A 14,438-nucleotide genomic window follows, 5' to 3' on the forward strand; every position below is an offset into this window, starting at 1 on the left:
TTTCCTAAGCGCTTACAGTACCATTACCTTCTTCCAGATTGCCTTTACATCTCTGACGGTGCCAGAACTATTGGTCATCCACCTCTGGTTCTCATTTCTTAAGCACTATCACATTCGAACTAATCTTTTCTTTCACAGAATATATCAGTCCTTCAGTTGGTGAATTGTGATTGAGAAATTATGAACAGATTCATCAGAGAATGTCACAATTTGATGAGTTCATTGCATTATCATATGCGATTATCAGTTTAATGTAATTATCAGTATAATGTAATTATCAGTATAATGTAATTCGTATTAAGCAAAACAATCGATCTGCAGTGTAAGAAGTCCGGTTACCTTCGTGTTTACATTAGAGTGCGGGACTTGTTAAACATTTGGGAAACGAGCGAATGACGGTCATTTAGGCAGTTCATTTGCCTCGAGAGAGTCGACACACCACTTGAGCGAATTGCAACTCGAAAGCTGGTTGGCCGAGGCGTAATCTCTCCTCTTTTATTACCATTGCGAGGTTGACAACTAAAAGGAAAAAAAGATTTCTATCGCTGCCAAATCATGAGCCACGACGCATCACAAGAACCTGGACTAACGTCAACACTCGTCAGAGAAATGACCGATGGAATTCAACGTTGGAAAATATGCAATGATGAAGATGGAGAAACGAGGCTACAAACCAGTATGCGTCAGCCATATTGATGGCAAACTAGTGTGAGTGTAGACTAGATACTCACTCCCAAGTATGAGGACGTACGAGACCCTCACTCACAAGTACTCAGGATGTACAGTTCAAATGTACAATTGAACGCAACACAGCGTATCAACAGGTGTTCTGTAGATCTACCTTGTGATAAAGACATTAGAAAAGCTTGCTTATATTACCTGCTGAATCTTGTACACGACTTTTTTCATGAATGACACTCCGTCTTCAGTCGACGGATGAAAAAAGAAAACGATAGAGGAGGCGTGTGAAATGCAGGTAAACTCTGATAAAGATAATGTATGAGTATTTCTCCTATAACATTATTGTGTCATAATGATTATGATAATGATGATAATGATGATAATGACAGTAATAATAATGTATTGTTTGCCCATCAAGAAATCATGACATAGAATGCGTACAGTCATGTAACACAATTGCTTGGTCCATTGAGTCATTACTTGTAAGTTCGTATATGTATATATATATATATATATATATATATATATATATATATATATATATATATATATATATATATATGTTTATGAAAATCTTGGTTTTCCATATATGTTTTTTTCTTTCTGTAGAGAAGTATTTGATATGATGACAGAAGTATATCTATGATTTGCTATGGTCTGGTGATATTACGTTGTATGCCACAGAATTCCTTTTTAAAAGATCTGACAGTGTTGTCTTTGTGTTGCGTAAGAAAAGAGAGGACTCTGTGAGGAGTATTGAGACAGACTGGTGTTGCTGCAACATTTATTGATAAGGAAAACTGTGGTGGTCGGCCCTCAGCGTGGAATGGTGACACGCTCTACACACACACACTCGCTGGTCTCGTCCTGTGGGGCAGAAGACGAGATAGTTATTACAGTGACGAGGACAACACTCGCTGGTATCGTCCTGTGCAGAAAAACAAGAAATTAATCTAAAACATACCTCACAACTCTGATCTTTCCTGCAATAAGAAAAAAAATCCTGATGACACATTTTAAGGATTATTCTGGGGTGACAATGACACTCTCTTCATATTAGCATATCACACCAATCACGTTCATGATGAACATTATATCAATCTTCAAAATCCAACTAAAAACTGAATCATTAAGATGATCACAAAACCTTTTTAACACATGAGTGATCAAAGAACCATATGGTCTACTGCTAACGAAGTGTTAAGTAATCTAAGTTAGTATAACAGCGTCTGATGAATCCTATACTACTGGAAGATCAAGAAAAGAAATTACCAGTTACATCCAGACTCAAAAATGATATATTTATACCAAACAAATTTTGATATATTGATAACAGAACATAATGATACTTGATATCTACTCGATTTAGTACATTTTCACCATTGTGTGGAACACAGCTGATAGCCAATTGTGTTGATGTAATGGAAAGATCATGTCAGTGGCTGTATCAAATGATGTAAGGGGCCGTCAGGTAAATAACTGAAAGCATCGAGTAAATGTATGTATACGGGAGTATCTGGCTCAGCAAGGCAGCAAAACTTCGTTGTACGCTCAATAGACGACACCTCCATTCGACATCATATTTCATACCATGGTTCGGGCCTTGACTTTCCTACCTTGGGTATATAGTGTTTGGTAGCTACCCACCGCCTGACTCGTTCGCCAGCCACAACACAACAAGCCAGTTTGTCCTGCGTGACTGACGTGGTGAGACGTAAAACATCTTCGCTTTCGTGGATTACGTGATCTGTTGTCTATTTGCTATTGCCAGTTATTCTGTTTTGCGCAGACAGTGTGGAGTTAAGAGGGACAAGTGTTTGACTGTTTCGTATATCTAGAAAAAGTGCGATATTAGTGTGAAAATGGAGATGTATCAGTGGACGAGTTCTGGGTGGTTAGCCTGTGCCTTCTGATGAGCCAATTCGAAAGTCGTTTTGTTGGTAACAACGGTGAGTCGTGTGTGCCTCCTGTGTGGGTTGATGACACTGATGTCTCTAGCAAGACCTGGGTGCTCATTCTCCTCACGATTGGCTGCATGAAGCCGCGTACCACTCCTCCGCCACCCACGCCACAGCCCGTGCTTCCAGCACACGCCACAGCCCACGCTTCCAGCCCACGCCACAGCCCACGCTTCCAGCACACGCCACAGCCCACGCTTCCAGCCCACGCCACAGCCCACGCTTCCAGCACACGCCACAGCCCACGCTTCCAGCCCACGCCACAGCCCACGCTTCCAGCCCCCACCTCCACACCCTGACGAGACCCAAGCTTCTGACTCGGCGAGGAACCCTGCGCCACCATGACTGCAAGCGTTCAGTGGAATACTAGCACTTCCTCTTCCCCTGGCTAACCTCGCTTTCCTGTGGCTGTTCTGCACAATAGAACTGTTGAAACACACCACATGAGATACAACTTGTATGCCACGTGCTTGTATAACACACCACATGAGATACAACTGGTATGCGACGTTCTTGTATAACACACCACATGAGACACAACTTGTATGCCACGTGCTTATATAACATCTACCATAAACTTGGTCCTCTGTGGTGTCCAGTGGACGTCTGTGAAATGGTCAAGTTTCTGGTCTGACAATCCTTACAATTAACTGTGAAATCCTCTGCTGGCGATGCATCAGGATGTCGCGTAGGTGTTCAGTGTGCACAGCTTCAACCAGTGCATGTCAGTCATGCAGTATCAGGTCATACACAGATTTTCCCAGGCTCATAACAAGTCTTGTTCCCGAAGGTATACAACAACAGGTGAGGGAAGGGTCGACTGTGATGACACATTCGTTCCGTCGCTTGTATGTTCCGGAGCGAGAAGATTCCACTGGATAGAGAGGCAGCGATGATCATGATTGGAGAAGCATTGGCTGACTGTGTGTTCACTCGGTCGTGGACTCACGCGCTGGACAGTCCTCTCCGTCCTTGACCGCCTGTAAGACCAAGGGTGTACCGTGAGCACACGGACTGCTCTTACAACGCCGTGGTCCTGGCCGAGCGACAGGGGAGCCGTGTCTGGGGTAACCTGTGGTTGATTCAGGGCGTTGCACACGCTGCTGTGGAGACGGGTGGAGGGAGGAGGTTGGTCGTGCACGCCACCTGGTACGGGCGGAGGGAGGAGGAGTCAGTCATCTTGTAGTAGGACGTACGTCTTGCGAGCGTCATAAGAACTATGCATAACCCAGATACGGAGAGGAGAGCGACGATTTCATGGTGCAACAACCTTCCCTGCCAGGATGGTTAACGAGGCTCCTGCCATCATGATGATCTGATGGGCGAGGTCGGTCGTGAGGACCAGTTGGTGTCGTACCTGATCGAGCATTTGAACGATGAGGACAGCTTTACCTCGCCAGTCATAACGCCTTGTACAGGAAGCTGTCCACGTACACGCGGAGGGCGGGGCCCCCTGAGTGTACAGAGGTGTTGTACACCGCCTGCGGGGATCTCGATGCAAGGGCTTGGCCAGTATTAGACGCGACCCCCAGACCTGGTGAGGGAGGCAGAGCCATAGCAGTCACCACCCTCACCTGCCAACATCATCGTCACACACCAGCCATCCCCTCACCTGTACCATCCTGGTCACACGTTCATGTCATCACCAGTGGAGAGGTTTCCTCATGTCATCATCAGTGGAGAGGTTTCCTCATGTCATCACTAGTGGAGAGGTTTCCTCATGTCATCACTAGTGGAGAGGTTTCCTCATGTCATCATCAGTGGAGAGGTTTCCTCATGTCATCACTAGTGGAGAGGTTTCCTCATGTCATCACTAGTGGAGAGGTTTCCTCGTGTCATCATCAGTGGAGAGGTTTCCTCATGTCATCACTAGTGGAGAGGTTTCCTCATGTCATCAACAGTGGAGAGGTTTCCTCGTGTCATCATCAGTGGAGAGGTTTCCTCGTGTCATCATCAGTGGAGAGGTTTCCTCATGTCATCACTAGTGGAGAGGTTTCCTCATGTCATCATCAGTGGAGAGGTTTCCTCATGTCATCACCAGTGGAGAGGTTTCCTCGTGTCATCATCAGTGGAGAGGTTTCCTCATGTCATCACTAGTGGAGAGGTTTCCTCATGTTATCACCAGTGGAGAGGTTTCCTCATGTCATCACCAGTGGAGAGGTTTCCTCATGTCATCACCAGTGGAGAGGTTTCCTCATGTCATCACTAGTGGAGAGGTTTCCTCATGTCATCACCAGTGGAGAGGTTTCCTCATGTCATCACTAGTGGAGAGGTTTCCTCATGTCATCACCAGTGGAGAGGTTTCCTCATGTCATCACCAGTGGAGAGGTTTCCTCATGTCATCACCAGTGGAGAGGTTTCCTCGTGTCATCATCAGTGGAGAGGTTTCCTCATGTCATCACTAGTGGAGAGGTTTCCTCATGTCATCACCAGTGGAGAGGTTTCCTCGTGTCATCATCAGTGGAGAGGTTTCCTCGTGTCATCATCAGTGGAGAGGTTTCCTCATGTCATCACTAGTGGAGAGGTTTCCTCATGTCATCATCAGTGGAGAGGTTTCCTCATGTCATCACTAGTGGAGAGGTTTCCTCGTGTCATCATCAGTGGAGAGGTTTCCTCATGTCATCACTAGTGGAGAGGTTTCCTCATGTCATCACCAGTGGAGAGGTTTCCTCATGTCATCACCAGTGGAGAGGTTTCCTCATGTCATCACCAGTGGAGAGGTTTCCTCATGTCATCACCAGTGGAGAGGTTTCCTCATGTCATCACTAGTGGAGAGGTTTCCTCATGTCATCACCAGTGGAGAGGTTTCCTCATGTCATCACTAGTGGAAAGGTTCCCTCATGTCATCACCAGTGGAGAAGTTTCCTCGTGTCATCATCAGTGGAGAGGTTTCCTCGTGTCATCATCAGTGGAGAGGTTTCCTCATGTCATCACTAGTGGAGAGGTTTCCTCATGTCATCACCAGTGGAGAGGTTTCCTCGTGTCATCATCAGTGGAGAGGTTTCCTCGTGTCATCACTAGTGGAGAGGTTTCCTCATGTCATCATCAGTGGAGAGGTTTCCTCATGTCATCACCAGTGGAGAGGTTTCCTCATGTCATCACCAGTGGAGAGGTTTCCTCATGTCATCACTAGTGGAGAGGTTTCCTCATGTCATCACCAGTGGAGAGGTTTCCTCATGTCATCACTAGTGGAGAGGTTTCCTCATGTCATCACCAATGGAGAGGTTTCCTCGTGTCATCATCAGTGGAGAGGTTTCCTCATGTCATCACCAGTGGAGAGGTTTCCTCATGTCATCACTAGTGGAGAGGTTTCCTCATGTTATCATCAGTGGAGAGGTTTCCTCATGTCATCACTAGTGGAGAGGTTTCCTCATGTCATCACTAGTGGAGAGGTTTCCTCATGTCATCACCAGTGGAGAGGTTTCCTCATGTCATCACTAGTGGAGAGGTTTCCTCATGTTATCATCAGTGGAGAGGTTTCCTCGTGTCATCACTAGTGGAGAGGTTTCCTCATGTCATCACTAGTGGAGAGGTTTCCTCATGTCATCGTCAGATCATCAACCACAACCTGTAGCCACAACACACATCGCTGGGGTAAGTACGACTTTCACAGACATGATCAAGTTGACGTGTATATGTATGTATGTATGTATTTATGTATGTATGTATGTTTATGTATGTATGTATATACATGTATTTATGTTTGTATGTATGTATGTATGGCATCCGTTGAAGTAGAGATTTTCTTCGATTTTGTTTTTTTTCAGATATAGAAACTATGATAATGTATTAATGTGAAACAATGATTACATATACCTCGTCAAATAAGTGGTGTGGAGAAACTATTATTTTCTGTATAACCTCACACACACACACACACACACACACACACCTACGCTAACAATTTCATGGGTTTGGTTACTCAGGAAGGTGGATCATGTTGGTACAAAGTAATCCCATAAATGTGAAACAAAATGGCAACAAATGATCAAAATCAGACTTTGCATGTACGGCATCAGCTGGACGGAAGGGTTCTGTTGATCATTACCAGGTAGCGAACTGGAGGCGGGAACGTCAGGAATACAACGAAGAAATACAACGAAGAAATACAACGAAGGAATACAACGAAGGAATACAACGAAGGAATACAACGAGGAAATACAACGAAGGAATACAACGAAGGAATACAAGGGAACAGAAAGGTATTCAAACAGCAACACACCACTGGTTCTTTTCAAAGTCGTTTGTGATAGTGGGAGATAAGGGATTCATTCATGGTTGTTGACCTACGAGAAGTTCGTTTAAAAGACAAACATAATTCACCATCACGCAGTCAGTAAACATATGGACAGTAGATACAAAGTTTCTGAGGTTTTCATCGGTGAGGCAGATCAGTTAACTATGAGTCTGACCGGGTCACTGTACGCCCCAGTCGCTATTTATATCTCTTACTATAAGATGATATCAAGCAGTCCATAACAACTGTCATCAATTGATATAGTTACTGCCATGAGTTGATATCATGCTGCACATAACTACTGCCATGAGATGATATCATGCTGTCTGTACATACTGCCATGAGTTGATATCATGCTGTACATATCTACTGCCATGAGATGATATCAAACTGTACATAACTACTGCCATGAGATGATAGCATGCTGTCTGTACCTTCTGCCATGAGCAATATGTAGGTAGAAGTGGCCGAATCCCTCGTCCAGTGTGGGAACATACGTTTCATACATTAACACAGGCAGTACCTAGTGTCCTCACAAGGGAGGGTACCAGGTAGTACGAGACTTGTCTCGTGTGAAGAGCAGGAGAGATGTCTCTCCGGGACAACACTGATCTCGTGTTTTGAGAGAGACTAAGAACCAGTTTGAGGTGGACAACATTGTGCTGGTCTGGGTCTGAGGCCGAGAACAGAAGCCAGCGTTCATTCCTCGTAGAGACAAGGATCCCAGATCATCATCCAGAGGTTTTAATGAGGCATGACGGGGAACAGTGAACACCACACTTATGGGAGATCGAACCCACAAAATTAGGAATGTACGGGGCTTTTTTTGCTGGTCTTCCACTGCCCTTAATCAGACACACGACCTTACTCACGTCACCAGAATCATCCAGGTCAAAGATGATAACAAAATGATAAAAGATTACTGATAATGTTACATAGTCGTTAGTGGATTATGAATAAAGGACACAGGTACCTCTGTCTTACGAGATGGTCCATCCCTCCATGTTCATCCTCGACAACCTTCACCATAAGCGAGTAAATTGGATAACAAACACAGGTGTAATCCCTGGCGGCTCACCTCACTGAACATGACCACGAAGCCTTACAGAGTCGTCCAGCGACGGTGGCTGGCATGTATCAAGCTGTGATGACGCGAGTTTAATCGAAGTGAACCTCGGGGACGACCCGAGGGAGGGAGAAAGCAGATCATTGTACAGGTCATGAGGGAGGGGAGGGTAGTCGTCGCTCACGTCTTTACCTTAGTTTATGAGGTGGATGAGGAAGGTCGTCTACCTCCTGCCGGCGTCATTCATGACCTTAGGGATGCCCAGGAGGGAGTTGATCAGTTCGGCGTTGCGCTTCTGGGGTCCTACGGCCGGGTATCCTGCAGGACCGTGAGCCACACGCAGGATCTGCGCCGCAAGTCCTGCCACCACCTGGCGGGGGAGACAGAGGCGGGAGTTACCAGTAGGGCGGAGGGGAGATAAAGGAAGAAGATGGCATGTGGGTCCCCTCCTTACGAGTGAAAAGATAAGCAGGACCCACCTCACTACCCACCATACCAGCAGGACCCACTCACTACCCACCAAGACCCACCTCACTACCCAACAGGACCCACCTCACTACCCACCATACCAGCAGCAGGCACCACTCACTACCCACCAGGACCCACCTCACTACCCACCAGGACCCACCTCACTACCCACCAAGACCCACTCACTACCCACCAGGAACCAACTCACTACTCACCAGACCAGCAGGACCCACCCACTACCCACCAAGACCCACCTCACTGCCCACCAGGAACCCCTCATTACTCACCAGACTAGCAGGCCCCACTCAACCCACCAGGACCCACCTCACTACCCACCAGGACCCATCTTACTACCCACCCGGACCCACCTTACTACCCAGCTGGACCCACCTCACTACCCACCAGGACCCATCTCATTACCCACCAGGACCCACCTCGCTACCCAGCAGGACCCACCTCACTACCCACCAGGGCCCACCTCACTACCCACCAGGGCCCACCTCTACCCAGCAGGACCCACCTCACTACCCAGCAGGACCCACCTTACTACCCAGCAGGACCCACCTCACTACCTACCAGGACCCACCTCACTACCCAGCAGGACCCACCTCACTACCCAGCAGGACCCACCTCACTACCCAGCAGGACCCACCTCACTACCCAGCAGGACCCACCTCACTACCCAGCAGGACCCACCTCACTACCCAGCAGGACCCACCTCACTACCCAGCAGGACCCACCTCACTACCCAGCAGGACCCACCTCACGCTCGGGGTACTGAAGGTTTTGTGCTTGCGTGAGGACGATGATCATTGCTAGCATCACCAGCATCGCTACGGCCACGGCGCTGCGCATCCTGCAATAGAAACAAACACATCCAATAGTCACACTGGTCAGACGTGTGGCTTAGGTTACACCCCAGCCATAGCCAGAGTTCCATACCTTGCAACCTTACTGTTACAGAACATAATCCGTGTATGCAGATGGTTCCTTTGCGATGGCGTACTCATGGGAACCAAGTGGTCGTTGACTGCTGTTCCTGTTGCGGATTACGCGAGTCTTTGACCTCATTGCTGGTTCAGTCGACAGACTCGTGAGTGGAAGTCTTCACCTGTGTCTCCATCTACCATGACACCAGTTCCGAGAACTGACTGAGCCACTAGCCTCACCTGTCGCTCTTCCAGAGGCAAAGATTAACTCCAGCCTCGTCACAGTTCTTTCTACACTCTCAGCTCACCTCGATGACCTGACACTGTCACCTCAGCTGTGACAGTTCACTGTACAGCCTCAGGACACTAGGATGACCTGAGAGTCACATGAACAGTGTCATCTTCAGCAGTGACAAGTGACAGGCATTGGGTTGACCTTCCAGTCAAAGTTCCAGCGCCATCTTCAACAGCTTCTGGAAGCCATTGCATCATGCCCATAAGTTTTCGTATACGTCACACGATATCCAGCGGTACAGTCTGAAGACATGACGACCTGTTGGACGTGGAAATAGCTCCTGGAAATGTCTTGTGACGAACAGTGTTACCATTGGTACAACGTCTTTACGATCGACTGGTGGGGCTTTAGGCTCATGAGCAGCCGGGTTCATTACGGTCTACACCGTCAAGTTACAACCATCACCCGAATTATCCTCAACAACTAAAGGTTTTAAGGATAATTGTAAGACCATCTACACTATCACTATCCATGTGGCTCTTGGTCTGACGATGCTGGAAAGACTTTGCTCTTCAGCACTGGAATGGACCACGAGGCAGTTACTACCAGGGCTGAGGGACAACGGTGACAAGATCTATAGCTGATTGGATCTCTTACTATATCATTAAGATCAAAACATTAATACTCTGTTAACTGAGGGAAAGAAATCTAAACCCAACAATACGCTTCGTATGAAGTTCTCAGAACAACTGTGTTCCAGAAGCGATTCCAAGTGACCACAACTCTCTTGTTATGTTAGAGAAAACGTCTGATGTATAAATCTTATTAAGATACGATCGACTTGGAGACGCTTGCTTACTTATGAACAGATACAGAAACTTGACAGTTTGGTTTAGGTGACATACTTGAGGGTGTGTGTGGACAGGAGGACGGTGAAGACCTGATGGTGACAGTCTCTGGATTCCTCCATATTTATGGGCGTCTGCCTCCCTCCTGCGCAGCCCCACACGCGCACTTCGCGACACCCACCAGGCGCCCATTGAACCATATCACTAACATTCATTTATACAACTATTGTCTGAACCACTGGCCCGTGATCACGTAATTGATCAAGAGGATCCAGCATCATGTGGCTGGCGAAGAGGATCCGTTTATAGATTGTACTGAGATGTTCAGATGTTTGCTTGACGCTGACGAAGAGCTGCTCTACCTGGCTAGTTAGTGACTGTCATCGTATCTCACTTGGTGGTGTCGTGTCGCAATCCCCATTGTCTTGACCTGTGTTGACCACCACCCGTCACACTTGTCCGGCTTCCTTATCGACTCAAGACTTCCCCTACACTAGACCTTGACCCTCACCTTGGCCTAGGTTCTGACCCCTTACCTCGGTCGAGCTTCATCCTTTAGCTTGGCTGAACCTTGACCTTCATAGAGGCCGATATTTCCAGCTTTCTTAGCTGGAAGAATCGAATACTTTCCGAATCAAAGAAGAAATTAACATGGAACATTTTCTTATCATTGGTACTTATCATTAATTACCTGGAAGCGACCAGAGGTCTGGAAGCCTCCGTCAGGTTTCCAGTCTTTCCCTTATCTCAGGATCTACTTAAGGTCTTACCACATTGAACTCTGGGGCTTATCTCTCCCATGTGTCGTGTCTCATGATCTGCCGCCATCGATAAGGCTTCCTGGACGCACCTTGGGCGGCGTCTGTCATGCCCAGCGACACTCTCCATCGTCCATAGAGTCAGGGGCAACACGTGCCGCTCCTCCCGTCCGCCAGCAGTAGGTTGGTCATGACAGATCTCTCCTGCTACCTACTGCACCATCAGCTTCCTGGAGTTTATCTACAGTCGCCTCGGAACACACAAGATCTCTGTCGCTCTCAAAGTCAGATTAACCAAATGTTTTGACCCATTCAGCCATTACATAAACATCAACAAAGTCTTTGGCTTGAGGAGGTCTCACTAGAACCGTCAGACTATACACTACCATCCTCCTGTTCCCATGACGTTGTACAGGTCACAAAGATGCATCTCTTGTCAGTCCTCTGGCTCGTATCGAAGATGCCTTGATTGATGCATCGCTTCAGTGGAAATACACTGGCCACATGTACTGTTGTATCAGCGCCGACATCATATCTCCCTACTGTATTATACAGCTTTCTCTCCCTACTGTATTATACAGCCTTCCAAAATACCCTCTACAACATCCAGATCTGAACCAACGCAGACCACGTCACTATCAACCAAACCAAGACATCAGTCACGCACATCAGCCGTATTTTCAAGTATGTCTCAGCCCCTACTTGCTCACGTGACCCACTGTCAAGTGGGTCATCTGAGAAGGGCAGGTGGAGAAGTGTCGACAGTTTGAGGCAGGTGGAGAAGTGTCGACAGTTTGAGGCAGGTGAACTGTCGACAGTTTGAGGCAGGTGGAGAAGTGTCGACAGTTTGAGGCAGGCGGAGAAGTGTGGACAGTTTGAGGCAGGTGGAGAAGTGTCGATAGTTTGAGGCAAGTGGAGAAGTGTTGACAGTTTGAGGCAGGTGGAGAAGTGTCCAAATTTAGGATCTTAGACTCGATTTAGAGAAGACCAATGATATTCACATCATGAATCATTCACAGTGGGATCAATAGTTCAGCTCAATAGAACTTGGGCGCAGAGGTCAAGTATGGCGGTCTTAGTTCTTACAAGCATTTGTAAACCAGGTCGGTAATTAGACAGGTCACTGTGATTAAGGTGAATCGAGAGTAGATATAAAGTAGGTCACGATATATCACAAGGAGGCCAATATTCAACGAGAGTAGGTCATACCAGGGCAGGTTCCTTTCAGAGAAGAACAATAGGTCACAGTAGAACAAGGGTGGGGGTCACAGTAGAGTAGAATAGAAGTAGGTCACCACCCAGGGAGGGCGTGGCAGGTCCCCAGCAGGTAGGGTGAAGCCGTGGCGCCCTGCGGGGCCCACCTCACGCCCGGGTCGTCACCACCTACACACATCACAATACCTCTCTGCTCGCCAGGTTCCCCTCACTGTTCCGACCCACAGGCCTCACAATGCTGGGTAGACAATCGTAAAAATGCTACATGAGGTAGAAAATGTTGTCACTGTGAGTTTGACGTTTCGGAAAATATGTAGCCTACAAACAAAGAGAAATTTACCTCGACCCTGTTGGTATATTATACTTACTAAACACAGATCCCAACGGTTCATCGTCTTCCACAGCAGACTGGTGTAGACAGGTACAGAATCATCGAGTTATCAAGAATGTATATTGTATCAGGAGATACACGAATATCATGTTGTTATCGGGGTTCATGATATGCCAAGATTGAAGCTAACCGAACCAGTGTCTCGTTTCAAGGTGTCTCAAACGCTGAAGTCTGGTGAGGTGTGGCGGTCGAGGAGTGAGGAACAGCTTTCCGTTATGACGTGTTGAAGACGGATGATGGAGTCCACTGAGGCCAAGTCTGGTACACCTCAATATGGCAGAATCATTGTACGTCAGAAAGGAACTAAAGGAACTACGAATTCAACCTCGTTCAACCGACCGATCATTAATCGTTCCTGAGATAATGAACAGCATAAGACAGGTCTGACGATACGTGGTCATAGGACACGGAACATCATGCAGTTGTTCCTGGGTCAAGGGACAGCGGAAGGCGGGCCAGACAGGAGTTGGTACTGATAAAAAAGGAACATTTTCATCCAGTTAGACGATAGTTGTTCTAAAGACAAGGAGCCATAATCATCCTGTGTTGTTATAGAAATCCAAACTCAGTTGGACGTTTGAGATGATGTCTCACAGTGGAGTAACATCTGTGATGATGACGCCCAGATTGGCTTCAAACAAGACGTCATGTTGACCTTTAATGACCCAGAACTTTGTTAGATAAATGACCCGTTGTTAACCATGATCAAATTCCTCAGCTTTAAGCCATAAGCTTTAGCGGGATCTGTTAAGCCGTCAAGCAGACAAGGCATCCTCATTTTCTGTGCCTTCATGTTGACTATTTTCATGGATAAAGAAGAGACGAAGATCAATTCTTAAGTGGTCTGCACTGGAGAGGAAGTGGGTAGACACAGGGACTGACGAAAGTCTGTTAAGAAAAAGTCAGAGTAAATGTGTATAACGAAAGGAGAATTGCCCATCATGAGAGATGTGGAGTGGTTGATATTCGGTGGGGAGAGAGCGAGTTGATGGACCTCCTCATGACTGCTGTTGTGGGTGCTCTGGATGGGTGATCGTCAGGTTCTTGTGCGCTGGATTTTGTAGATGTTGGGTAGTTGTCAGCCAGGAAGTTGTAGTAGGTGTGATGGAAGGAGAGTCGCCAGGCTGTAGTGGGAATGGACTCAAAATGACTTCAGCGAATGCTCCAGAAGGGGAGTTACAAGCATTGTTTTGGATATGTTGGTGTTTTGGTCTGTAGTGGTGTTGTTGATGTGATTGAGGATTTGCCACTACTACTGTCTAAGGTCCAGTAGAGGGCTGGTCATTGTTATTACCCTACCTTACTGACATATAACGTAACACTTCATTCATAAAGGAACATATAACAACCAGGGTGACGGCTCACCACCCTGACGGACTCCCATATGTACTTCACACCATTCGCTCACAGCATTCATTCCCACACACTCACAACCTTCGCTATAAAAGCTCTTATCAGCACGCAGACGTCTTCTGTATAGACTCGAAACCTCTTAAATAACCTCCCGATTAATACCATCAGTCAAGGTAGAAAATCGTTCTGTCTACCATTAATGTGGGTCAAACAGGTTTTGAAGGTATGTGTAATTGAGACTTGAACGTCGCAGCTGCCAGGGAAGTATGATCAAGGGATGCTGCAGACTCATACTGCCA

General features: G+C 46.9%; 1 protein-coding gene across 1 annotated transcript; it reads right to left on the reverse strand.

Moving 5' to 3' along the window:
- Positions 1-1,451: 1,451 nt before the first annotated feature.
- Positions 1,452-10,569, reverse strand: LOC139757739 (pigment-dispersing hormone type 1-like). Its single transcript, XM_071678491.1, has 4 exons — positions 10,480-10,569; positions 9,173-9,266; positions 8,135-8,312; positions 1,452-1,548 (listed from the first exon to the last, which is right to left on the reverse strand). Exons 1-3 carry the CDS (start codon positions 10,542-10,544, stop codon positions 8,166-8,168), a joined length of 306 nt encoding a protein of 101 aa, XP_071534592.1. The 5' UTR covers positions 10,545-10,569; the 3' UTR covers positions 1,452-1,548; positions 8,135-8,165.
- Between the last annotated feature and the right edge of the window lie 3,869 nt (positions 10,570-14,438).

The sequence above is a fragment of the Panulirus ornatus genome, chromosome 28 (genome assembly GCF_036320965.1).
Source record: "Panulirus ornatus isolate Po-2019 chromosome 28, ASM3632096v1, whole genome shotgun sequence".
Lineage (NCBI taxonomy): Eukaryota > Metazoa > Arthropoda > Malacostraca > Decapoda > Palinuridae > Panulirus > Panulirus ornatus.

Excerpts from the sequence above, each read along its gene's own strand:
- LOC139757739 (XM_071678491.1), bottom strand. The coding sequence starts at position 10,544 with ATGGAGGAATCCAGAGACTGTCACCATCAGGTCTTCACCGTCCTCCTG. Across the intron at positions 9,267-10,479 it reads CTGTCCACACACACCCTCAA|GATGCGCAGCGCCGTGGCCG; the intron begins GTATGTCACCTA and ends TTTCTATTGCAG. Across the intron at positions 8,313-9,172 it reads TTCAGTACCCCGAGCGTGAG|GTGGTGGCAGGACTTGCGGC; the intron begins GTGGGTCCTGCT and ends CTCCCCCGCCAG.